We start from the raw sequence: 27045 nt of genomic DNA on the forward strand, positions 1-27045 counted from the left end.
ACCATGTCACGGAAGGAGAGCTGGGGAACTTGGTATAGTTAACCCGAAGCAGTCTTTCTAAACCCAAGTTCAGTGAGGGAATTAAGCCTTAAGACACCCACTATCTGTGAGGAGTTAACTTCCTTACTATGCATCTTCAGCGATGCTAGTCATCTCTGTCCTTGGGAGAAGTGAGAAAATAGTCACTCTAATCATCTTCTGTAGAGCTTACTTCTCTCATGGTATCTCAAAAACATAAACCAAAAGCTACCTAAAATTTTGCCTTTTTATATACCCCTTTGCGGTTATGTTTTCTATTAAATGAAGTAAGTAATGTAAGTATAGCTTTCTTTTGCTCTTAGGATATGACAAGAATAATTAAAAGAACACCAGTGAAACTGATAATCTTGACTAGGTTTCCTAGCAGTTTCCCTAATCATGGCATTTTCCTTTTAAAAGAAAAATAATCCTTAGGGCTCAGGGTTTACAGAAGTTATATTTTTATGGAATGGTTACATTTTATAGCTGTTTCCCATAATCCTGCAGAAGAGTTGTAATACTACATAGCCTAGTAGTTTTTTAGGATGAAAAGCCTAAACCTTTTTTAGGTTGAAAAGCTTAAACTTAAACTTATTAGGATCTGTTGCTTTCTAACCTACAGCTTGCCCTTAAGTTCAAGCCACGTACATAGTTTTAAAAAATCAGCAGTTAGGTCTCTGGGTGGAACCTGCAATCTGCCTTTAACATTAATTATTTTTTTAAAGAATCTTTGGCCTGTTTTACAATCTCTACGAATATACAAAGTGTTCTTTCTGATGATTTGACAAAACTCCACTAAATTTAATAGACATATTTCCAAGAGTCATACCAAAAAATAGGTAAGTATGACTAATTTATCAATAGGTTGCCATGATGGCAATGTTTATCTTCCTTAACCGCCTTTATTTAAAGAAACTTCACTGCAAGAGGGCTAACCACTAACTTAAAAACATTACCATGAATTTCAGAGTTCAAAGTATTTTGGTTAATAGGTCTTAGTTTTCAGAATTCCCAGATTTGCCCAAGATCACACAGCTAGAAAGTGGCAGGTGATATCTGAAGCCAGTGTCTCCTGATCCAAGTCCCACAGTTCACCAGCTGTAGCCACCAAGGACCACCGTCCCCTCCCGATCCAGAGGCTTATGGTCAACAGACCGCCTCTGTCACACCGCAGCATTTACAGTCCCTCCCTTCCAGCCACCTTCTCCTCCACTCCTCTTCACTCACCCAACTCTCGTTTGGGGTTCAAGGTGTACTTCGAAATGAGGAATACAAAGAAGAATGAACAGAAAGGAGCGCCCCCAGTTTCTCCTGGGGAAACATCCTCCCAAGGCATGTGTTCCCCTTCTCTCTCCAGAACTATCTGGCCCCATGATGGGGAGAAGCAGCAGTAGCCACCCTCCCTCGTCTCCCACAATTTGAATAACTGAAGAAAACATTAATTTATACAGTCCCACCCTTGATTTAAAAAATGTTTTCAACTATCGTAAGATAGGTAAAAGGGGTGCTTTGGGCACAATGCATTTGTAAAAAGTACCCAATCCATTTTAGAAAGGCAGTAAAATGACAGAAAAAAAGAGGGTCCAGGTACTTGTGTCATCTCTGCTACTCAACAGCTGAGTGGTTTCTGGCAAATTATTAACTACACAATTCCTTAAAATATCTATCCTACAAGGATGTTATGAGGACTAGAAGATATGACAAATATAAAAATGAACTTTCTCCCAAAATGTCAGTTATCTTGAAGGTCAAACAATACACAGGATTATAAATAAAAAGGAATTGTTCTTCCTCATAAGACACCTAACATATTTTAAGATTGTATTTAGAACTGGCAACATGTGAAATCAAGTAATGTTTCTGAAACTAATTTCAGTGTTTACCTAAACAATATTTCATTTAGTCATTACACACTGCTGAGATTATTTCTTGAGCACAACCAGCAGAACCTCTGCAACACGTCTATTAGGCTACTGTGAACCAGTCAGCAGAGAAAAGCCTTGAGGAGGAATTTGTAAGATAGAAAAACAACTGCTCTCTTGTAAGAAGTACAGAAGGAGGGTTTTCTATTCTCTGCCACTTCAGACTCTCCAAGAGGCCTTAGTCACAAAAGGAAAATGGAACAATTAACTTGGTTTGAACAAATTCCAAAGTAAAGTGACCAGTCTAGGTATTTTCAGTTGCTTTTTCCTTTTTTGAAAATACAGAATTTGAATATGGACTCATAGGCAGGCCTACTTAATGATTTTATATACAAAATATTTACTAAGAGAAATTTCATACCTCACTACAAGATGCAACTGCTCTGTGTAAAGGTGTCAACCATTTGTTGTCTTTGGCATTAACTCTAGCTCCTGCAACAAGAAGAAAAAAATAAATTGAAATATTTAACATAAAATATTTTAAGTAAATGTCCTGAAATACTAGTTACATATAGTCCAAATTGGATAAATAACAACTGAAAATGTAGTACTTCATTTTTATACTTTCTGCTAATAAATCACCCTTAAATTACAAAACAAAACTATCCTTTTTAATTGATATAATTATCCAGTAATGTATTAGCTCTTTTTATTAAAAATCAAAGAAACATCATTTTATATATAGTCTAGAAAAGCCACCTTTATACAGAGCACATCCAAAATGAAAATCAGACCCCAATGTAGAATTTGTGTTAAAAACCTCAAATACTTAAATACATGAATAAGAATACTAAGACATAAAACGTAGACCATTACAAAGTCTTCATTATAATTCTTTACTAATGAATGTATCATGTTATAATGCAATACAGTAATATCAAAATAGTTCTCCAGTAATGATTAAAAATGCTTTAGTACTATAAAGTTATTTTATAAATGGATACAATGGCTATAAACTTAGGGGAAAATACTGAGAAAGGAAATGAACCAATCCACATGTCTTTCCATGTTATACCTAAAGTTCTAAAGTAGTAATAATTAAAACAAAACAACTATGTATTTTTTGTTTAAAAATCATTAAGTCAATGGACACAAATTTTCCTTAATAGAATGGAAATACAATTTAGTAAGACAATAAGTGCATTATTTAATTTGAGGGGGAAAAAAATCTATCACCTATGTAAAATCCACTGATTTGGTGCTTAAATCCCCACCAAACAGAAGCAGCACACTGTGGGATCACTCTACGTAGAAAGAAACCACCTTGACTCTCAGGACTAGAGGAACTTGCAACAGGTCCTGCACTATGAGCAATCCTAGATTTACATCTAGAATAATAACTAGCTAAGTGAGAAGAGGCTTTAGGAACCTAGTCCAACCTCCATACTTTCTAGATGATGAAATGCTGGTACAAGCAAGCAGCTCACCGCCAGAGCCAACTACAGCAGAACCAAGGATAGAACTCAGACATCCTAATGTTTACATTGTTTTGAGCGTGAGGTTCTAAGTAATAATCAAGTGCAGTGACTCCAAGTTACAGCCCGGATAACCTCTAGCTATAGGTCCCTAACTAGCTGTATGATCCCTCTGAACCTACATTTCTTCATCTATAAACCAGATCCCCTAATACCTTGTTACAAAAATTAACAGGGGAGTTCCCTGGTGGTCCAGTGGTTAGCACTCCGAGCTTCCAACGCAGGGGGCACGGGTTCAATCCCTGGTCAGGGAACTGAAATCTCACATGCAGCACGGCGCAGTCAAAATACAAACAAACAAAAAAAAACCAACAAAAAAGATTAACAAACAAACCAATGTACCTAGTACATGTAGCACAGATACATTAGAGGTAGATTTTATAAGTCTGAATGTGAGAGAAAATGAATGAAAGGCAGGTGTAGGAAATCATCCACAAGTGCAGCAGTTGAAGCTGAACTCTGTGTGGGCAGGGCCAGTGAATCATGAACCAGCAGGAGAGCTTTCAAGATTGCTTAAAGCTGTGGGAGAAAGAAAGGGAGTCAGCAAAATAAAGAACCAGCCAGAGGGACCTCCCTGGTGGCAGAGTGGTTAAGAATCCGCCTGCCAATGCAGGGGACACGGGTTCGAGCCCTGGTCTGGGAAGATGCCACATGCCGCAGAGCAATTAAGCCTGTGCGCCACAACTACTGAGCCTGAGCTCTGGAGCCCACGAGCCACAACTACTGAGCCTGCATGCCTAGAGTCCATGCTCTGCAACAAGAGAAGCCACCACAATGGGAAGCCTGCACACCACAACAAAGAGTAGCCCCACTCGTCACAACTAGCGAAAGCCCACGTGCAGCAATGAAGACCCAACACAGCCAATAAAAAAAAAAACAAAAAAAAACGAACCAGAGCCAGAGACAGTGGTATATTAATGTAATAAACATAACAACTACTGACCAGGTTCTGTGGAGACCAAGATGGTGAAAAGAAGCTTTTCTGACCACAATAAAGTCAGCATTTGTTTTGGGTAAGAGCACAAACACTTGAAATGTTCACGGGTCAGAAAGTTGGAGCCCTAGAGACAGTGAAGAGGCTCCTTCCTTCTCCCCATTTATCACTTGGAACTTCAATGGTTCTCTATAATCCCTGTACCTCTTTCTATGATTTTGTATTTATGTGCACAGTAGGAGGGCAGGTCCTGGCATTAAGGCCTGAAGGGTAGTGACACAGACACTCAAAAGACACAAGTACCCTGGAAAGACAGAAGTAGAGAAGAATGAGGCCTGAAAATGGGCCTCCAACAAATGGGAAGGGTCAGAAGTCTGATTCAAGGCATTAACCGACAAGGAAATAGAATGTGGCTGTCACAAAAAATGAGGATGATCTCTACGTGCTGATAAAGATCTGAGAAATAAAAAGTAAATATAGGGCTTCCTTGGTGGCGCAGTGGTTGAGAGTCCACTTGCAGATGCAGGGGACACGGGTTTGTGCCCCTGGTCCGGGAAAGATCCCACATGTCGTGGAGCGGCTAGGCCTGTGAGCCATGGCCACCGAGCCTGCGCGTCGGGAGCCTGTGCCCCGCAAGGGGAGAGGCCACAACAGTGAGAGGCCCGCGTACCGCCAAAAAAAAAAAAAAAGTAAAAACAGCAATAAGTAAGAGCTGTATGAATAATATGCTTTACTTTTACATAGAAAAAGGAAGAGTTAAGTATCTATATTTACATTTGCAAAAGGAAACCCTGGAGGAAAGCTAAGACATTAAGAACAGCGGTTGCCTATGTGTTTGCATTGGTGGTGGGGGGCAATGAGAATTGGATGATGTGATGGGGAACTAGGGTAGAAAGGCAACTGCGCTGTAAGCTGTATACCTTTAAAGGTGTGTATATTTTAATTCGGAAATGAAACTGAAATACTACATGTTCAAAAAGTGAAATGTACTGAAGAGGAAATGAAATGAAAGGAGTGGTCATGAAAAAACACTCCAAGAATTTGGCTTCAAGTGCAAAGAAAAAATGGGAAAGCAGGAAGAGGGTGAAGATAGTCTGTCTTTCTTTTGGAAATGGGTTATCAGATATACAACTGAAGGAAGAAAATCTAATATTTATGGTGCATTTGGCAGCCCAAAGTAAAAAACCTGCTTGCTTCATTCTTCCATTTTAAGTTACAATAATTAACTAATTAATTAAATCGTCTTTCTTTCTCTTTTAATAAAAAATTCAAAGTTAATTTTATCAAAAACATGAGTGACTATAACAAATAATCCACTAGTGGCTTAACGAGGACACATCATGCTGCCACTTGCAACTAGTAGACAACTTGATAAAAAATTTGGCTTGCTCTTTTTTAAAGATTCTAAAGATACTTAACTGCAGGAAGATCAGCACAATGGGATTTTAGACATCTAATCATATCCTATCTCAGAAGACACTCGTGTTAAGTCATCTTCTAGTAACACTAATCAGATATTTTAATTCCTTGGAAATTAAAGGTCAAGTATGTGAGAAATGGTTGAGCTATCTCTAAGGACACAATACAACAAATATCTCCCCTGCCCACATGGGTAAATTAGTACGTGCTTTATATATTAACAGACGAACATGGCATAGCAAGGTCCATTATAAGAGCAGCAGTTGGCTGCACAATGAAAAATGGCTTAAGAACAATAAACATGGCAGTGCACATCAGATGTCCAGGCTACCAGAGCTCATCTCATGTGAGCTCTCTGAAGGTAACCAGACTTCTGTTCCACACAGAGCTCCAAAATTAGCTACATATTCATATACACACTACAAAGTAATTCCAGTAATGGAAAAGACATTTCCAGAGTAAAGTAATCCAACAGCTGAAAACTAGCCACAAAGAAGATGAAGACAGGGAAAAGAGAAGGAGAGGGGAGGGAGAGAGAGAAGGAGATGGGGAGGGGAGAGGGAGAGAGAGGCGGGGGGATGGAGGGAGACAGAGAGGAGGAAGAGGGGGAGGGGAACAGACCTAGGGGGAAGGGGAGAGAGTGGGAAAGGGGAAGATGGGGAGGGAGAGAAGGGAAGAGGGAGGGAGGGAGGGCAGGAAAAGAAAGAAATCCTATCCACTGAAAACACAAAATAGTCTTCCTAGAGAGAAATAAAACCAAATGTAACAGCTCCAGTAGCATCATCACAGGCTCTCTACCTGGCAGAGTATAATATTTGTGATTCCAAAGGATGATCTTAAGTCACAAGAAAAGATTAATTTCTTTACTATTTCCTAATCATTAAAACAGGAAAGAACATAAAATAGCAGCGCCATCTCGATTGCTGCAGTCAGGCTACCGGGAGACCCTGTGGTAGGAGAAGCACTGCTGTGGAAGCTGAAGACAAGACAGCAATTTGAGGATGATGTCACTGATGACCACTGCAAACTGACACCCAAAGAAAGCCTTCGGAGTGCTAGCAGCATATCTAGAAAAACCCAAGGTTGTTATGCCCCACTGTATAAATCAAAGATTGTCTTTACTAGACTCCCTTTCACCCACAAATCCATCAAATGTACATCAACTGAGCTTTCCCTTAAGAAGAACAAGCAGCCAGAACCTACGTCACATCAAATATCTGAATTTGGATTCACCTTTCCAGAACAGAGATGTGATCAGATTTCCAATACGTTAAAAGCAAAAAGAAAACAAAAAATCAACTGCAGGGTCATCCAAACAGCTTGGTTGTATCCATTTGATACCACAGTTATATTATACAGAAAAATCCAGATAACCTTCTTCCTTTCACCCAATCTTTTCATTTACTAATTCACACATATAAAATATATTCTGAAACAATAGTTTTTTAAAAGAAAAAACATATTTAAGGTAAAATTTCTTCCAGAATTAGATAAATGTCTACTACACTTAGAGATAAAACGAAAGTAATTTTAAAAAATAAAAAATCTGGTTCACTTTTATCAGTCAAGCCTGGGCTCTTGCCAGCAATGTAGCTGAAGAGAGGTCTGGACATATGAGGAGGCAGTCAGGGGTCAGCGGATGGAGCCCAGGAGTAAGACCTGTGATCTAATAATGGCTCTGTAACCAGCAGGCTGTGTGACCTGGGGCTGCTCCTCATATGCCTACGCCTTCATTTTGGTAATAATAACCCTTGTGTGTGCGCGCCCATGCGCGTCTCTTCTCTCTCTCAAGGGACGCTAGGCCCCAGGTTAAAACAACACAGGGAGCACCTGTTTCTGAGCTCTACAAAGGCAGGCACCAAATCACAAATGTCCCATGTGGCTCTAGGTCTCATTCCGCAAGAAGACTAATTCACCTGCTTTCTCCCTAATCTGATCACTCACCAAGATCCGCCAATTCTTTGATTTTTGAACCTCAGTTATCAGTAAAATAAGAGCTGTGGTAAATGATCTCTACGATCCATTTCCAGTGATAATATTCTACCCTATTTTGAAATACTCAGAATAAGTTATTTCATGCTTATTAAATACCTTGCCTTACTTTAACATTAAATAGGTAAGATAATATCTTTATAATCAATGCCAGGGATCTTCAAATTACAGCCCACAGACTGCCAGCCACCTATTTTTAAATAAAGTTTTACTGCAACATAGCTACACCTATTCACTTACGTGTTAAATAAGTAGCTTTCACATCACAGGAGTAGAGATGAGTAGTTGCCAGTGTGTCTGTATGACCCTTCACATAAAAAGTCTATCAGCCTCTGATCTAGGTGAAGTTCCTGAGATTTGATGCTATTAAAATTATTTCTATTTTCCTATTTGTTTGTAATAATTATAGTCCCACTAATAATTTTCTAAAACTTCTGTTTGCAGAGCATAGCTTTTTTCTCTGCTCCTAAGCCACAGAGGAGATAGTCCCTATACAGTGAGCTGGGCCAGGAGCCAAGTACTTTTAGCACTCTTCCCAAACTGGAAATAATGCTTTCCTTTGGCTGTCTACCAAAAGCAGTGGCAAAAGCTTCAGATTCCGTTTTCAGGTTGGGAGAAGAATGAGCAAAAAGCAAGTACATTTCCACTTTTCCACCTGTGATGCTAGACCACCCCCCCACCCCCACCAAGCTAGTGCACTGTATCATTTAAGAGGGTGTTATGGATATATAGATATTGTGGGTTGAACTGTGTCCCCACCACCAAATTCATATGCTGAAGTTCTAACCCCAGCACCTCAGGGTCTTCACAGAGGTAATTAAGTTAAAATGAGGTGTTCTTTTTTTTTAGCATGGGCCCTAATGCAATATGACTGGATCCTTATAAGCATTAGAAATTTGGACATAGACATGTACCGATGGAAGACATAAGGCGGTCATCTACAAGCCAAGGAGAAAGTCCTAGAACAGATCCTTCTCTCACAGCTTTCAGAAGAAACTGACTCTGCCAACACCTTGATCTTGTACTTCCAGCTTCCAGAACTGTGATAAAATAAATTTTGTTGTTTAAGCCACTCATCTTGTAGTAATTTGTGATGGCAGCCCTAGTAAATTTATATACCAACACTGCAGTCTTTCAAAGGTCACACACTTTAGGTCTAATTCTTATTACCAGAAACACAGTATACATATTTCCTTATTAAGAACTTTATTTTCTATAAAAGGCCAATTAAATGATTAACTAATACAACACATTATTTAACCACCTAACACATGCTATAAACAGCCTGAGGTACTGGTAAACCTATGTTTGAAAAATATAAGCATTACACGAATAGCTCCCATAAAAATATCTATATTTAGGCAGCCAGTAAATTTAGTCCTTAAAACAGAAGTTCTTCAACAAAAGTTATTTTCTATACAAATTTTACTAAATGCTAAGTAGATGGGGGTGGGTAGAGTGTAGAGGGGAGCACAGTTCAGACTGCAGCAGAGTTAAGAGTCAGATAGCCTGAACTCCACAGTCAGATAGCCTGGGTCTGACTTACTATGCTGGCTCTAGCTTTTATTAGCAGTATAACTTTCAGCCAGGTATCACATCTCTAAATGCTTTCACTTCCTTTATCTATAATAATACCTTCAGAGTTGAGGATAAAATGAGGTCATAAATGAAAAAGCTAAATTTAACACAGTACTTGAGATATAGTAAGCACTCACTGCTTCCAATTACTTTGCTCCATTCAATAATAATTGTAAGAGTAATTCTACTAGACTCTAGTGTTACTATATAGATTCTACGGAAGGATTCACTTGTTTGATTACATATAACATGTCAAAAGTTATACCCCTCATCCATGAATCTTAAAAATGCATCATGGACATCAAGTGAAGTTTCTTCAGGAAGGTTGCCAATTCGACTAAAAGAGCATGTTTGTGTGCATGCCCTTTTGCCCCCTTCTCTCCACTGTTTGTGTCCTAGAATCCCTATCTAACACCCTTTTAGATGATCTAGAGGTCATCCACAGGAGAATCTCCCTTTATAACACAGAAGAACAAGGTAAGGCTGTGCTACAGGAGAGATCAAGCAAGAATCTTCGTTATTTATTTTTTTTAAGGTTTTTTTTAAAATTATGTGTATCACAAAGTTATTTAAGTCAATAAATTTTTAAGGAATTTCGAATGTTCTGATTCTTTCCACTGCCAATCACCTTAGTTCCTCCAAACTCATAATCTTCAAGATAAAACAGCCCTTTCAAAAAGAAGCTATCATGTGAGTCAGCCCACAATTCTTTTAGTTAGGCTTCTTTGATCTCCAATGAAATATGGACACACTTCAAAATTCCCCACCTGTAATCTCTGGGATCCAATTTCCTCAAGCGATTTACTTTAGGACCGTGTTTAGGGTCAGGCGATGGATCTGCCTGGTTCTGAATTTGACACCCTCTAAAAATGTATTAGGTTCAAATCATATTCACTCCTAAGCCATCACACCCTAGAACAGTACAGATCATTGGGATATGCCAATACTTAAGATAAAAAGTTTGTTAGGTTTTTCATAGTTTACTTGGCAGCTCTGTCTTGTAGTTCTTTCCCACATATCTAACAGGTAGTTCTAGGAGTAAAGGAAACCACACAGTTAATCTATGAGGCGTTTTTTGCCCCTCCCTACTCCAAACAGATGTTCTGGAAAAAGCATATTCCTCAATGATATATAATGGCAGTCCAGTGGTTAGGACTCCACGCTTTCACTGCTAACAGCCCGGGTTCAATCCCTGGTAGGGGAACTAAGATCCCACAAGCTGCATGGTGTGGCCAAAAAAAAAAACAAAAAACAAAAAAACTTAAAGGATTCAGCACAGGACTAGAGCAAAAATATACAAAAGCAGAGTAAACTGAGCAAAATACAGTTAATAGGTAAATATATTTGAAAGAAATTATCCCAGGAAAGGAGAGGAAGAATTTGTGAACTACTCTTTATACACAACTTCAGAGAAATTAAGTTCTGAACAGAGACCTCAAAGAAAAGCTCCAAGAAAGAGGTAAAACAAAGCAAAGAGATGAGAGCTGGCAGATCAGGAAAGAGAAAAGGAAAATAAAGCAATCAAAGATAAAAGCCTAGAAACAACAAAAAGCAGAGTAGACATGTCTTACAACACAGTCAAGAATCTGAAGCCACAGCCAGAGTGAATCTTTAAAAAACTAGGTCAGCCTCTGTCCCTCCACCTAAAACTCCCCATTGGTTTTCCACATCACTTTAAGGGCCAAAGCAAGTCTTTACCTGGAACACCCCCAACCTCTGCGTTACCTCCTACTGCTTTTTTTCACTTGCCTCCAAACACGCTACACCTCACAGTGTTTGTTCTTGCTAATCTCTTAATTCCACTAAACATCTGCACCATATGCAAGGCTCGCTTCCATACTTGCTTATCTCCCCGAATGTCACTGAATCCTAACTGATAACCCAACACAAAATAGCAACTGATCCCCACCCAACATACCATTCCTTTAATTTTTCCATAGCAAATATCAACACATGACAAACTATATATTAACTTGCTACTATCTCCCCCACTAAAACATAAACTCCATAAAGGCTGGGACTTCATTTATTTTATTCACTGCTCTACCACAGCACCTAGAATGGTACCTGCTATGCAGCCAGGCTCATTAAGTATTTGTTGAATGAATTAAGTATTTGTTGAATACTCATTAAGTATTTGTTGAATGAATGAAGGATAGGTAAAAGGAAATAACTTAAAACTAAATTTAAAGACAAAATTACAATCAGAAAATAGCTGATAAAGACAGATGAAGGATATCCATTTTTGTAGCAAAACACACTGCACAAAAATTTACTGACAGAAAAACACACGGAAATAAAACATGTAAAGATGCAATGAAAGATATAAATGAAATAAAAATCCGAATTTCAAAACTAAAAGTGTACATTCACATAATGCCCTAGCAAAAAGAATCAAGAGATTTAGCCTAGGAAAGTTAGCATGAATTTCAGGGATAAAGAATTGAATCCTACAGGCATCCAGGCAGAAGAGAATGGACTATGGTGGTGGAAAGTGTAATGAGGGGACGGAATGTAAGCAGAGAGGAGCTCAATTCAAGACTTTCACTCAACGCTAGAAGACAGTGGAGTAACATCTACAATATTGAAAGGGAAAAGCATAAATTGAGAATTTTATAACTAGCTAATCTACCCTTCAACTAAATTAAAAAAAAGAAATGGTCCAAAATAAATAAGATACCACAGAATACAATATCCATGAGCTCTTACAGAAAATATAAAAACAAAAACTACTTGATGATGAGGTCTATTCAACCAAAAGACATCAAAATTTTAAAACCTGGGAATAGAGAAGCTATGAATAAGGACAGAGTGCGTGTGTGGTAAAACAGCGGGAATTATGATTACAAATTAAACTGTAACGTCGTAATTCTTGACAATGGAAACACAAGAGTGAAACAAATTACAAAACGTTACTTCCTAACTTCTCACCACAGTAAATCAGAAAACCACCAAAACCTGAAACATAAACATCCATGAACATCGAAGTACACGGCTCTAAGCAATGATCAATTTCTCTATATTCTTCACTTTTCGTTTTAGAGAAATATTTTAGGAACTATTTATTCCTTGCCATGGATACCAAAGTAGTTTTTATAATATGAAATTATAGTAATTTACTTTATTGTGTGTTCTTATTGGAGCATACCATGACTTTTGTATAATGCAAGAGCTAAATGGAGATTATTATTTCACATTGCTTAATTTTCTTAAGATTACACTAAAGTTAACCTAATTACTATTGTAACATGTCACTGGTAACTAACATGAAGGGTAAGAACAGTCTACCCTAAACTTTTCAGTAACAATTTTCATTACTAATTACAAACAAATTAGCCTAATCTTGTTGTCTACTTTCCCGTTCATGTATTTAATTCTCTTCTTTAGGGAATTATCAGGTCAAACACTTAGTTTCAATTCTAATTTATAACTTATTAAAAATCCATTCAATACAATTATAAGGCTATTTTGAAATCAGGGTATGTAAATTAGTGTATAACTTGGGCCTCAACAACCATGGCATTCAAACCAAATTTAAGCAGAACCCGTGAAACACCACTACAGAACCTCAAGAGTGTACATATACTGTTTGAAGACTACTGTTCTGGGTGATAATTATTTTTCCCCCAGTTTTATTATATAATTGACATATAACATTATATTAGTTTAAGATGTAGAACAAAATGATATGACATATAATATAGAAATGATTACTACAATAAGTTAACATCCATCACCTCACATAGTTAAAATTTTTTTCTTGTGATGAGACTTTTAAGCTTGCATCCCCAGAACTATCTTATAACTAGAAGTTTGTACCATTTGACCACCTTTACTCATTTCCTCCACCCCTCACTTGTCTACCTCTGGCACCAATCTATTCTCTGTTTCTATCAATTTGGTTTTTGTAGATTCCACATATAAGTGAGATTATGAATTATTTGTCTTTCTCTGACTTATTTCATTTAGCATAATGCCCTCAAGGTCCATCCATATTGCTGCAAATGGCAGGATTTGCTTCTTTTTTTACAGCCAAATAATATTTCAATGTATGCATTTACCACATCATCTTTATTCATCCATTGACATACATTTAGATTGTTTCCATGTCTTGGCTATTGTGAATAATGCTGCAATTAACATGCCTGTATCTCTTTGAGATGGTAATTTTGTTTCCTTTGGATATACACACAGATGTGGGTTTGCTGGATCATATGGCAGTTTTTTTAATTTTTTGAGGAACCTCCATACTGTTTTCCACAGTGGCTATACCAATTTATATTCCCACCAACAGGGGTTTTCCTTTTCTCTACATCCCTACTAATACTTGTTAATGCTTGTTTCTTTTTTTTAATGATAGCCATTCTAACAAGTATGAGGTGGTATCTCATTGTGGTTTTGCTTTGCACTTCCCTGATGATTAGCGATGTTGAACACTTTTTCATGTACCTTTGGCCATATCTCTGTCTTCTTTGGAAAAATGTGTATTCAGTCCCTCTGGCTGACTTTTAACCAGATTGGTTTGTCTGTTTTTTGCTACTGAGTTATATGAGTTCTTTATATATTTTGGATATCAATCCCTTATTAGATATATAATTTGCACATTACTTTCTCCTATTCTGTACGTTGCCTTTTCATTTTGTTGGTTTCCTTTGCTATGCAGAAAGAAGCTTTGTAGTTTGATATAGTCCCACTTGTTATATCTGATTTTGTTTTCTTTGTTTTTAGTGTCAAATCTAAAATATCATCGCCAAGACTGAGTCCAAGGAGCTTACCCTGTATGTTTTCTTCTATGAGTTTTATGATTTGGGGTCTTATGTTCAAGGCTTTAACCCATTTTGAATTGATTTTTGTGTATGGTGTAAGATAGTTGCCCAGTTTTCCCACCACCATTTATTGAAGAGATGGTCCTTTCCCCATTGTCTATTCTTAGCTCCTTTGCCTTAATCGATCACAATATGCACAAGTTTATTTTGGGGCTCTCTTTTGTTCCACTGATCTCTGTGTCTGTTTTTATGCCAATACTATACTGTTTTGATTATTACAGCTCTGTAATACAGTTTAAAAATCAGGAAGTTCCAGTTTTAATGTTCTTTCTCAAGAATGCTTTGGCTACTTGGGTCTTTGTGGTTCCATACATATTTTAGGACTGTTTTATTCTACTTCTGTGAAAAATGCCACTGGAATTTTGATAGGGATTGCACTGAACCTGTAGATTGCTTTGGGTAGTATGGACATTTTAACAATATTAATTCTTCCAATCCACGAGCACAGAATATCTTTCCATTTCTTTGTGCCTTCCTCAATTTCTTTCATCAATGTCTTATAGTTTTCAGTGTACAGCTCTTTCACTTCCTTGGTTAAATTTATTCCTAGGTATTTTACTCTTTTTGATGCAATCATAAATGGAACTATTTTATTAATTTCTCTTTCTGATAGTTATTAGTATATACAAGCACACAGATTTTTGTATATTGATTTTAGATCCTGCAACTTTACTAAATTTGTTTATCATTTCTAATAGTTTTTTGATGGAGTCTTTATAGTTTTCTATATGTAATAAGTCACCTGCAAAAAGAGACTTCTTCCTTTCCAATCTGAACACTTTTAATTTCTTTTTCTTGCCTAACTGCTATGGCTAGGACTTCTAGGACTGTTGAAAAAGTGATCAGACTGGGTATTCTCACCATGCCCCTGATTTCAGAGGAAAAGGTTTCAGCTTTTCAGCTTTAAGTATGTTCACTGTGGGCTTGCCATATATGGACTTTATTATGTTGAGGTATAGTCCCTCTATACTTACTTTGTTCAGAGTTTTTACCACGAGTAGGTGTTGAATTTTGTCAAATGCTCTTTCTGCATCTATTGAGATGATCATATGATTTTTAGCCTCATTTTGTTAAGGCGTGTATCACATTGATTGATTTGTGGAAGCTGAACCATCCTTGCATCCCTGTAATAAATTCCACTTGATCATGATGTATGATCCTTTTAATGTATTGTTGAATTCAGTTTATTAATATTTTATTAAAGATTTTTGCATCTATGTTCATCTGGGAAATTGGGGTGTAACTTCCTTTTTTTGTAGTGTCTTTTTCTGATTTTGGTATCAGGGTAATGCTGACCTCAAATGAGGTTGGAAGCATTCCTTCCTCTTCAAATTTTGGAACAGTTTGAGGAAGACAGGTATTAACTCCTCTTTAAATGTTTGGTAGAATTCACCTGTGAAGCCATCTGGTCCTGGATATATTATTAAAGCAGAATATGCCTCAATTAAGAGGAAGCATTATTTTTCTCTTGAACCTCCTCAGTTCTTACCTCTAGTAAATTTCAGCTGAAAACTAGTGAGCTAGCATCCATAGAGGAACAGACATCTTCAAGGAAGTACGTCAGTGATAAAGTTATTCATAAAGAAACTAATATAAGAATATTAGCTTGGTCCATAAGTGACTGTAATTCTATAAGATCATGTAATTTGTTATAAAAACCACATTTAAAAAACTTTATTAATTTATAATGGCAAAATTCTATTCAGGCTACCATTTAAGAGGATTTTCACTCAAAATTTCTCTCAGTGCTCCTTCTCCCAAATATCAAAGGAATGATACTATCTCTCCAATTGCATTATGCATATATCTGTGCAATCTGGCAACACAAGCACAATTCAAACATAGGCATCCTTTTTCAATAAATATCACTTACGATCATCTGGATACAACAAACATATTTCTAAGCTCTCTTTGATTGCCTGTTTTAGGACTGCAAGAAGTCTGACCACCATAGGTGCTATTCTATAGGACACAGTTTTACCATTATTTCATATTGTAAGGTCTTGAACAGGTTAGAAGAAATTTAAAAATAAAGTACAATTTCCTAAAATATATTTTACAGGCCCTCAAAAAGAATTAGACACAAGCTATTTAAAGACATAAATCTTGCTGGCATCATTTTCAAAATATATCTACAATCACATCTTTCCTAATCCCCTCCAATGCTGTACTAGCTCCAAGCTACTATCACCTCCTCGTTGGAGAACTATTATCATCTCCCAGCAACTCTGAGGTCAATGAGGCCTTGTATGACTACTCCATATAATACCCAACTTATATAATGCTCATCCCACTCCATTACAGCTGTCCCTCAGCATTTGCAAGGGATTGGTTCCAGGACCCACTGTGGATATCAGAATCTACAGATGCTCAAAGCTCTTATATAAAATGGCATAGTATTTGCATATAACCTATGCATATTCTTCTGTATACTTTAAATTATCTCTAGATTACTTATAATACCTAATACAATTTAAATGCTATGTAAATAGTTGCCAGTGCATGGTAAATTCAAATTCTGCCTTCTGGAACATTCTGGAATTTTTTCCAAATATTTTTGATCTGTGGCTGTTTGAATCCATGGATTCAGAACCAATGAAAACAGAGGGCTGACTGTATTCTGATCTACTTTTTCATTTTTCCATAGCACTTATCTCCTTCTAACATACTGTAAAATTTACTTGTATTTGTAGCCTGTTTTTCTTTAGAGTATATGCTCCGCAAGGCAGTGACTTGTTTTCCAATGTACTCTAAGCACCAAAACAGTACCTGGGACATGATATGAGATCATTACTTCTAGAATGAATAAATAAGTTTCAGGTTGTTTAACAAATATGAAGAAATAGTCAATGAGGTTTAATAAATATTAAATATGACCAAAATGTGCATGATGTGCTCTTACACAGAGCTTACCATACCAGATAAAATAAGCAATTCAATGATTTCTGCATCTCCAAGATAGGCAGCAGCATGCAGTGGAGTTCTCTTTTCATTGTCCTGTGATAAGAAGGAAAGATGGAACATAAGTTTTAATATAAAGTTAATTTTAATATACTTTAAATGAAGAAAAGCCATTATTAACTACAGCTTACTACTTCCACAACTCTAGTGTAGTCTGCAAGTCCCATTATCAGAGTATTTCTTTGCAAGGAGAAGAAAAGCCTAAAAAATATATTTTGGCCTTAAAAGAATGGTATAAAATGCGGCAAAGAATAAAAGAAAAATCTAAGATGACAAAGAAATAACTTAAGACTTTCTTTGAATAAAGATGCCTATGCTGCTTGTATACACAAGAAAATTTCCTTTACTTCATACTACTTGCCCACCCCCCCAATATATTTCCACAATTTTACATAGTTTAGAATTGTTGATCTAACTAAATAAAACAAACCCTAACAAACAAAGAAGTTTGCTTATCAAAATGTTTCCACAGGACTATAGTGGCAAAAATAGAAAATATCTCTGGGGATCTGAAATTATCCCTTAAAATAATCCTAAGCTTTTTCTTAAAGGTCCTGCCAATTTCGTTTTTAGCTCTAAAATATATTCCTATCCTATGCATAGTCTTCTAAATCTTCCTCCAGGAAGAGAAGCTACATCTAAGTGCATGGCTGTGTGTACTTCCCCCCTCAAACAACAATGTCCTCCAGTTTGAGAAGCAAGATCTTAGAGTAATGTCACATTCAGGGATTCAATTCACATTACACTTCATCTAAAGTTACAACAGTGTTGCTGACTTGGCTGTATCTGAGAAAGCTATTCATTTAGAAATATTTAGTTTGAAATTTACATCCAATGTTTTAGATACTGGCTTTTGAGCCAGATTATTAGTTGTTTTCCATTATCCGTTTTCCCCTTTGTCGATAGGAATAAAGTTTTACCTGGTTATTTACCCACCAGCAAGAGAATAGACTCCTAGCATGCCTTGAAGTTTTGTTACTTAGTGTGGACCAATGGTATGTGAGTGGAAGTAAAGGCACAACTTTCAGGTCATCTTCAACCTAAAAGGCACCAATCCAGAGCTAGACTAAAACTTTCCCACTTCCCTCAGGCTAGAAGGCACATGTGCAACTGTACCGGCTTTGACCATGCAGAGGCAGGCCAATATCCTGCAAGTCTGTTAAGCAAAACGTACTGAATCATCTTGTAGAGCACAGTTGCCCCACCAACAAAGAGCTGGACCACTAACTTCTAGACTATTAAGAGAAATAAAATTCTTATTTAAATAGGTATTGTGTTTTGGGGTCTCTTGTATTAAGATAACATTATAACTTTCAAGATTTAAAAAAATGAAAAATTTCACGTCATAATAATTTTCCAGTTTGGCAATCAAAACCCCAATTATGCAAAGAAAAGATAGTTAGGCCAATGAGAATAAATTAGGAAAAAAACTGCTAGTCAAAAGAGGGGTTAGGGCTTCCCTGGTGGTGCAGTGGTTGAGAGTCCGCCTGCCGATGCAGGGGACACCAGTTCGTGCCCTGGTCCGGGAAGATCCCACATGCCGCGGAGCGGCTGGGCCCGTGAGCCATGGCCGCTGAGCCTGTGCGTCCGGAGCCTGTGCTCCGGGAGAGGCCACGACAGTGAGAGGCCCGCATACCACAAAAAAAAAAAAAAAAAAAAGGGTTAAAAATATTCACAGGCAATTCCAAAAAGGTTTAGCTGTAGTATATAAAGGAATTAGAAAGATATGTGTAACACAATTATAACTGGCTCTACATACATTTCTTCATATAATTTTAATATATTTGTGATACTGTTTTTGTTCTTAAAATAGTTGGTATAGTAGTTATTAATGTTTTTAATAAGCGAAGAGAGTTCCTGTCTCTCGAACCCCAACTAATTTCCACAAGACCATGTTTTTTATTCTAATACATACCCCATCAAACAAATGGTTTGCATAGAAATTACTGAACAAACTGTCATTGAAACAGCTAACACAGAACCACTAAATATCAGGCTTTATTCAAAGCTGAGTCCTAACTTAGTCAATTTAATAAAAAGATCCTTGGCTTAAGGCTTTTCACTGTTAATCACTAACACATCAAACTCCCCTACTGTTTAAATATGAACAGACCCACTCAAATTGAGGAACACATCTATTCCACAGTATAAACCACATACACAGCACACACAGAAAGTGAGTCATTTATGTGAGAGATGTCTGGAATTCTATGACTCAATGCCTTAAATCCTATTTATGTATTATTTTATGACTCATGAACTTTCTTTTTTCTTTAATTTGATTTGGAGAAAGGAAAAACTAAGGAATAAATTGGTTAATTTTAAAAGAAAAAACTTTACCTATCATATTTTACTTTACTACAATTAAATATTGAAAATCATGCAATAAAACATTTAAGATTCCCTTTAACAAAATTTATTAGAATGAAAAAATAACTATTCCCTTATACACATTGAATTCCCCTTCAAGGAATTTTTTTTTTTAAGATAAAGGTATTGCTATGTGTGTGCAAACAAAACTTAAGTATATTTACTGATCATATAGGAAGCAAAATGCCGAAAACAATTTCAATGCCCATCAATAAGGAAGCGGTTATTTAAAATTATGAAACACAAGCAGCTCTTAACCAACCTTCATTTAACTGAATGGTGGAACGTGTAAGCATTTCTGGGTCACCAACCTGGAAGCTCCCTGAACTCCCTCCTTTTGGGTTTTTAGGAGGTCCTACTACACAGGTATGTTTGATTAAATCACTGACCTCTGGCAACTGAACTCAGTCTCCAGCCCCCCCCCCCCCCCCCCCCCCCCCGCAGAGATCGGGGGTGGGACTAAAAGTTCTAACCCTCTAATCACATGGTTGACTCCAAAGGCAAGGGCTCCCACCCTTAGGGGCTTTCCAAAAGTCATCTCATTAACATAAAAAAAGGCACTGTTGCTCTCCTCATAGGAAATGCCAAAGGTTTTTCTATGCTAGAAACAAAGACCTAATATATATTTCCTATTATAAATCATAATATTGGGTGGACCAAAAAGTGCCTTTTTTAAGTGTTTTTTTAAGTAAAAATAAAAGACGGTTTTTCATTTTCACCAAGAACTTTATTGAACAATGATTCACCGTTCTCTTCCACTACCTTCTGCCATTTTTCAGGCAACTTTGTAATTCCATCTTCCCAAAATTTTTTATCTTTTTGACCAAAGAACTGTTCCAGGTGCCTTTTACAGTCTTCCAGAGAATTGAAATTTTTTCCATTAAGCGAATTTGGTAGACACCGAAATAAATGGAAATCGGACGGTGCAATGTCTGGTGAATACGGCGGATGAGTCAGAACTTCCCAGCCAAGCTGTAACAGTTTTTGCCTGGTCATCAAAGAAACGTGCGGGTCTTGCGGTATGCTGATGGAAGATTATGCGTTTTCTGTTGACTAATTCTGGACGCTTTTTGTCAAGTGCTCCTTTCAGCTGGTCTAATTGGGAGCAGTACTTTTTGGAATTAATTATTTGGTTTTCCGGAAGGAGCTCATAATAGAGGACTCCCTTCCAATCCCACCATATACACATCACCTTCTTTGGATGAAGCCCGGCCTTTGGTGTGGTTGGTGGTGGTTCATTTCACTTGCCCCACAATCTCTTCCATTCCACATTGTTGTACGGTACCCGCTTTTCATCGCCCATCACAGTTTGTTTTAAAAATGGAATGTTTTCATTACGTTTCAGTAGAGAATCGCATAGGGAAATATGGTCCAGAAGGTTTTTTTCACTTAACTTATGTGGAACCCAAGCATTAAAGCGATTCACACAACCAAGCTGGTGCAAATGATGATTGCAATGCCTGGTTTGGATATTCTGAGTATGTCGGCTATCTCCCGCGTGGTATAATGTTGATTGTTCTCAATTATTGTCTCGATTTGATCACTATCAGCTTCAACTGGTCTACCCGACCGTGGAGCATCGTCCAGCGAGAAATCTCCAGCACGAAACTTTGCAAACCACTTTTGACACATTCAATCCGTCATAGCACCTTCTCCACACCCTGCACAAATCTTTTTGTGCATTTCAGTTGCGGTTTTACATTTCTTGAAATAATAAAGTGTAATATGTAAAATGTTGCTTTCTTTCTTCCATCTTCAATATTAAAATGGCTACACAAAAATTCATCAATTTTGCTAAGCCTTTTTTTGAATGCACGCTGATATGACAGCTGTCACATACAATCTAACTAAACCGTTTTGAATGAAGTTAAAGGCAACTAAGTGCTGCTAGAGCCATCTTACAGAAAAAACCAAACAAACCTTTTGGCCAACCCCATATCGCACTATGTTTTCAATTTAAAATAACAAGCAGACCCCCATGTTCCTTATCAACGGAACATCTCTAAAGCACAGTGTTAAATGAAAAACGCAGCCTCGAAACAATTATATGCTAAAGGTTCTACACACTCCTAGGATTGAACATGCATAAAACATCTTCGGAAGGATACTCAAGGATATCTTGTATACTCAAGATACAGTGATTGCCTCTGGGTAAAGAACTCTGACACTAGGGTCTGAAGTGTGAGAGAGTTATTCTTCACCATTTGTGGCCTTTGGTACCATACGGAGTTATTACCATGTTTCAAAAAGTAAAATTAAAAAATTAAAAATAACATTTCAATCAGCTGAAAAGCATTTCAGTAATTTCCCATACCAGGCATTTCACAAGTCCAGATGCCCATTAAAAAAAGAAAATGTTTCTTAGATATTAAGTCGGTTTTTAAAGAAACCATACCTCCATGTTGTATTCTAAAACAATCCCAACTAGAATTATGAAATACACACAACAGACTCAAACAAAAAATTTAACTCATTTGATCACACAGCTTTTGATTATATCCACTGAAATAAGTATTTTTCTTACAGTTCTTCTGTGGTGCCCTGAAAAGATATTTGTGCACATGATTAGGACTACAAAAAATTATTCACCCTCCCCAAATAAAAGCAAACTGAAAAATAGCTTTAGTGCTTATAAGTGATTATCCTGAAAGATGGGAAAAGGACACATACTAAAGGAGACCAGTGATTGCTAACCACTTTTTTTTTTTTTAACATCTTTATTGGGGTATAATTGCTTTACAATGGTGTGTTAGTTTCTGCTTTATAACAAAGTGAATCGATTGCTAACCACTTTGAGGTTGGGCCACAGGCTAATGGTAGACTGCTGCATTACACACAACTGATTGGAACATGAGGGAGTTCGTTTGTGGTGATGCAATAACTCTGCATCTTGAACATGTTGGCGGTTATACAAATCTACACATGTGACAAAATGTCAAAGAATTATACACAGAGATGTTACCATCACTCCTCTCCTCCTCCCCCATATGAGTGCATGCAAAAACTGGTGAAACCCAAGAAAGGTATGTGGTCTAATTAGTTGTACTATGCCAGTATCAACTTCCTGTTTTTGATAATGCACTGTAAGATGTCATCATAGGAGTAATCTGGTTGATAGAAACACAAGATCCTCTCTGTACCATTTCTGTAATTCTGGAGTATCTATAATTTCTTCAAAATAAAGTTTTTAAAAAGTGTTCAGAAACATCCTGAATTATACTTTAGTTTTTATGTTGTACTATGGCCAACTCCAGAAACAGCAAAACAGAGTCAAGCAAGGTTATACAACCTAGGGAATGAGTCTGTGAGAAAGAAGGGAATCTATGGTATATCCCAAGCACAGCCCAGGAAAAGAGTTATTAGATCTAACAGGAAGTGCCTTGCGTCAAACCTGCGAACTCAAACTGCACTTACACATTCTCAACATTTTCTGTGGAAGCTTTAACTTAAAGGAGATTTTAGGATCAGGTTGGAATAAGAGGAAGCCTATAAGGTAGGAAAACAGAGAAGTGAAGTTAGAAATGATAAATTGAAAGACAGACAGAACATCTGTACAAGAAGAAATACTTACAGAGTAAGAATTCATCTATGTATACGGATTCAACTACAACCTTCACAACAATGGCTCAATTCCGCAATTCTGCCCTACTCCAGGTACTGAAGCATTCGTGTATATCAGCTGTAACCAGGAAGAATAGTAACACCAATATCACAGAGCTTGCTTTATGCTACGACTGCTCTAAGAACTTTACCTCACAAGGTTAAGGAAGTGAATACATATAAGGAAATCAAGTCACAGAAAAGTTTAAGGAATTCACTCAAGATCATGTGGAATTGGCAGAATCAGGATTGAAGCACTGGCAGTTGAGCTCCAGGTGTGTGATGTTAACTTATTATACAGACTCTATTTACAAGGCTCCACTATCTATTTAACCGCTGTCTGCTTAAAACTAATCATTCTCCCTCAAAACATTCTGTGGTCTGACTTCACTTTTTCTTATCAATTTCTTATCATAATTTTCTAAGTAGTTTTTTTTTCTTTTCTCTATTTTCCCCATTTACTTTCCCATAATGGTCACTCTCTTTTCTGCCCCATCATTTTTACTTTTTCTTTTATTCCTACTGCTATCAGACTGAAACTTCCCTGTTGAGTATCTGGGTATCATCTTTCAATGCTCAGCTTCTGGTCCATAGAACTCAGCTGAACTTAGCTAGGATTTATCAGATCCATTCTTGTCTTGACCCCTTCATAAAGTAAGTTATGATGGCTGGTTGTCCTCAACAGCCTGCACTCAGAGAAACCCCACGGTGAACCTTGGCTTTGGGGATATAGTTCTGTAGGGTGTTGGTGGATGTCTGAGATGCTTCAAATAAGAGAACTCTAGCTTACTTTGGCATGGAAGTGACACTCTGTACACTTACAGCTATCTGGAAAAATCCTTAGATTGTGTTTTTAGTTTTTATTTTTAAATTCACTACCATCCTCCAAACTTATCCTCTCATCCTCAAATCACGGAGATCCAACGGGTTTACGTGCTAGCAGATCAAACTTGAAGGCAATTTCACATTCGTTAAATCAAAAGCTCCATCACTTTTAGTGGCTGACATCATCACCAATCAAGTCCACTCTCCCTCGTTAACCTGATGTTCAAAAGTACTAACCTATAGCTGAAACCAGTTAATCTCTACTAATAGAATGAATAATAACACATTTTCATCTTTCACCTTTCTTCCCTTCACCCAGAATGCCTTTCCCCTGCCCAAATCCCTTCTACTCTTCATGGTCCAGCTCAAATTTCATCTCCGTCACAAAGTCTTCAGGAGCATGTCAGTACACTGGGGTCTCTCTATCCTGTGCTTCTATTACAACATTATCATTTGTACCATACAGATGGCATTCTTGTTATTGCTCAACTTTGGGCTTATGTCATGGTTTCATAATTAGGTAATAAGTATCTGGAGGAAGCAAAGAGTCAATTTTATACCCACATAGCACCTGGCTTAAAGTTACATACCACACAGGCACTACAGAGGTTTAAACAAATTTAAATGTTAATGAAGAAAACCCGCCATGAATCAATAATATTCTAATGTACTGTATAGCTTGTAGAAGACTCCTATATTGATTTTGGGGTCCCAGAACACAGTACATTCTAGAATAGCCTCTGACAGACAACTACCCAAATCTCTGGGTACAGACAACTATACATAAATGAATGAACAGCCAGTTCTTAAATGTTTATGATTCTTTTCCAAGGAATACTTTGAGAACCTCTGTGGAACCTTGAAGTTCTAGATTATAACATGAAAAATCATCTGCATTTAGCAGAGGAATGTAACTGTAAGTAAAAAGTATTTCAGGGACTTCCCTGGTGGTCCAGTGGTAAAGAATCCACCTTCCAATGCAGGGGACGCGGGTTCAATCCCTGGTCGGGGAACTAAGATCCCACATGGGGCAACTAAGCCCGTGCTCCACAACTACTGAGCTCGCGCACCTCAACCACAGAGCCGGCGTGCCACAAACTACAGAGCCCATGCGCCACAACTACAGAAGGGAAAACCCACACGCCACAACTAGAGACAAGCCTGTGCCACAACAAAGAGTCTGTCCCCAATGAAGGATCCCACATGCCGCAACTAAGACCCCACACGGCCAAAAATAAATAAATAAATAAATAATTTTAAAAAGTATTTTGACTTGTAAACAGTCTCTGTTTCTCTCACTGTCCTTAAGAGTTACTATTTATTGAACACATACCTTAGATGGCATTACTGGGTGTAAGCAAAAGAAATCTAAATTGAACCAATGTAGGTAAAACGGACTTATCAGAAGGACACCAGAATACCTCATGGAATTGAGCACCAACAACTACAACTTAGGTCAGGAAGGCATGTGGCAAGGCCACAAGAGCACGTGAAACATTCAGGACTCTGTCTACTTCTCAGTTTCTTCCGCATCAGCTGCTTTTCTTTGCCTTCACCAACAACAATTTTCCTCACATTAGGAAACAAAGCATTAGAGATCCCGGGATTTACTTTTAAAACTTCAGCAAACCAAAGAGAAGTCTTTTAATTCTAAACCTCAGAACAGTATTCTGACCGACTCAACTTTGGTTAGTTGCTCACCTGTGTACAAATCAAGTGAGAACAGCTGAAGAAGTCAGGTTTTATTAACACAGCAGTTCCTACAGTAACCATGTGGAATGAGGAGTTTCTCAGAAAAGGAGTGCAACCCACAGACCTTTATTTTGCGGTAGGCACTGCATAAAGCACTTGACACATCTGTTTTACTTTGCAAAATTACTGTACTGTTGAACATGCATTATTCTTTTTTTTTTTTTGCGGTACGCGGGCCTCTCTCTCACTGTTGTGGCCTCTCCTGCTGCGGAGCACAGGCTCCGGACACGCAGGCTCAGCGGCCATGGCTCACGGGCCCAGCCGCTCTGCGGCATAAGGGATCTTCCCGGACTGGGGCGTGTCCCCTGCCTCAGCAGGCGGACTCTCAACCACTGCACCATCAGGGAAGCCCCTGCATTATTCTTAATAGATGAGGAAATTGCTTTCAAACTCAGGCTCTTCACCAAAACGCTATACTGACAACTGACCAATTAAAAGTATTTATCAAAGCTTGGCCAGTTGTGGCTTCTCCTGGGAATCTTGGGAAAAAAAGCAAAACTGCAGCAAGTACACTGCTTAGCTATTTGGGCTACAGGCTGAGCTTCCCCACACTTAAGGATACTGAAATCTAGCTTATTCCTTCTACGCACAGAACAGAACTATCATTAGCCTATGAACGATGCCCCTCTATATTCCCTTTCTGTATTCCACAGAAAGCAAAAGGAACAGCTGAGGAACAATTGGGTAATAAGCATGCTATCTCTCCTTCCACTGCTTTAGAAAAGCTGCACTAGCCAGAGATCCAGGATTGTATATACAGTTGAGCCCTGAACAATATAGGTTTGAACTGCGTGGGTCCATGTACATGCCGATTTTTTTCAATAAATATATTGGGAAAAATTTTGGAAATCTGTGACAACTTGAAAAACTAGCAGATGAACCATGCAGTCTACATATACTGAAAAAACTAAGAAAAAGTTAGGTATGTCATGAATGCATAAAAGATATGTACATACTAGTCAATCCTCACTCAGGCACATAAGGTGAGTGATATTTAATATAAATGATGTTAGTTTTTTTAGTTTTATAACTTTGCTTTCAAAGAATTAAATTACCGTACAGTACCCCCTCCCTCTCCCCCTCCCACCCCTCTTATAACTGGAGAAAATGTGTTATGAGCCTGTCAACGGATACACCGTTTTCATGATGAGTCATTCATTAGTGTACAAGCTAGGCTGCCGGGAAACAACTGATTACACCAGGCTACCATAAAGCAACCATACGTTGCTGCTTCAGTATCAGTGCATGCACTGTTATACCTGTAAATAAGTACGAATTTCTTTTTCATGTTATCTTTCCTTTTTTGATGTCTAGTATTAGTAATACATATAACATCTAGTGTTTTGTATCATTATAAGACAATACTGATGTAG

At 37.6% G+C, this 27045-nt stretch overlaps 1 protein-coding gene across 4 annotated transcripts in view; it reads right to left on the reverse strand.

Moving 5' to 3' along the window:
- Window positions 1-27045, reverse strand: part of ANKRD28 (ankyrin repeat domain 28) — a 180566-nt gene that overhangs the window by 60096 nt on the left and 93425 nt on the right. For all 4 annotated transcript variants that reach the window (XM_089911164.1, XM_022561781.3, XM_089911163.1 and 1 more), the window contains 2 exons: window positions 17083-17161; window positions 2302-2372 (listed from right to left, as the gene is read on the reverse strand). In XM_089911164.1, coding sequence (XP_089767290.1) covers window positions 2302-2372; window positions 17083-17161 — 150 coding nt within the window. The remainder of the gene's footprint in view (window positions 1-2301; window positions 2373-17082; window positions 17162-27045) is intronic.

This window comes from Delphinapterus leucas, chromosome 4 (genome assembly GCF_059928025.1).
Source record: "Delphinapterus leucas isolate spDelLeu-1000000601 "Yukka" chromosome 4, BTC_Dleu_Yukka2, whole genome shotgun sequence".
NCBI classification, from domain to species: domain Eukaryota; kingdom Metazoa; phylum Chordata; class Mammalia; order Artiodactyla; family Monodontidae; genus Delphinapterus; species Delphinapterus leucas.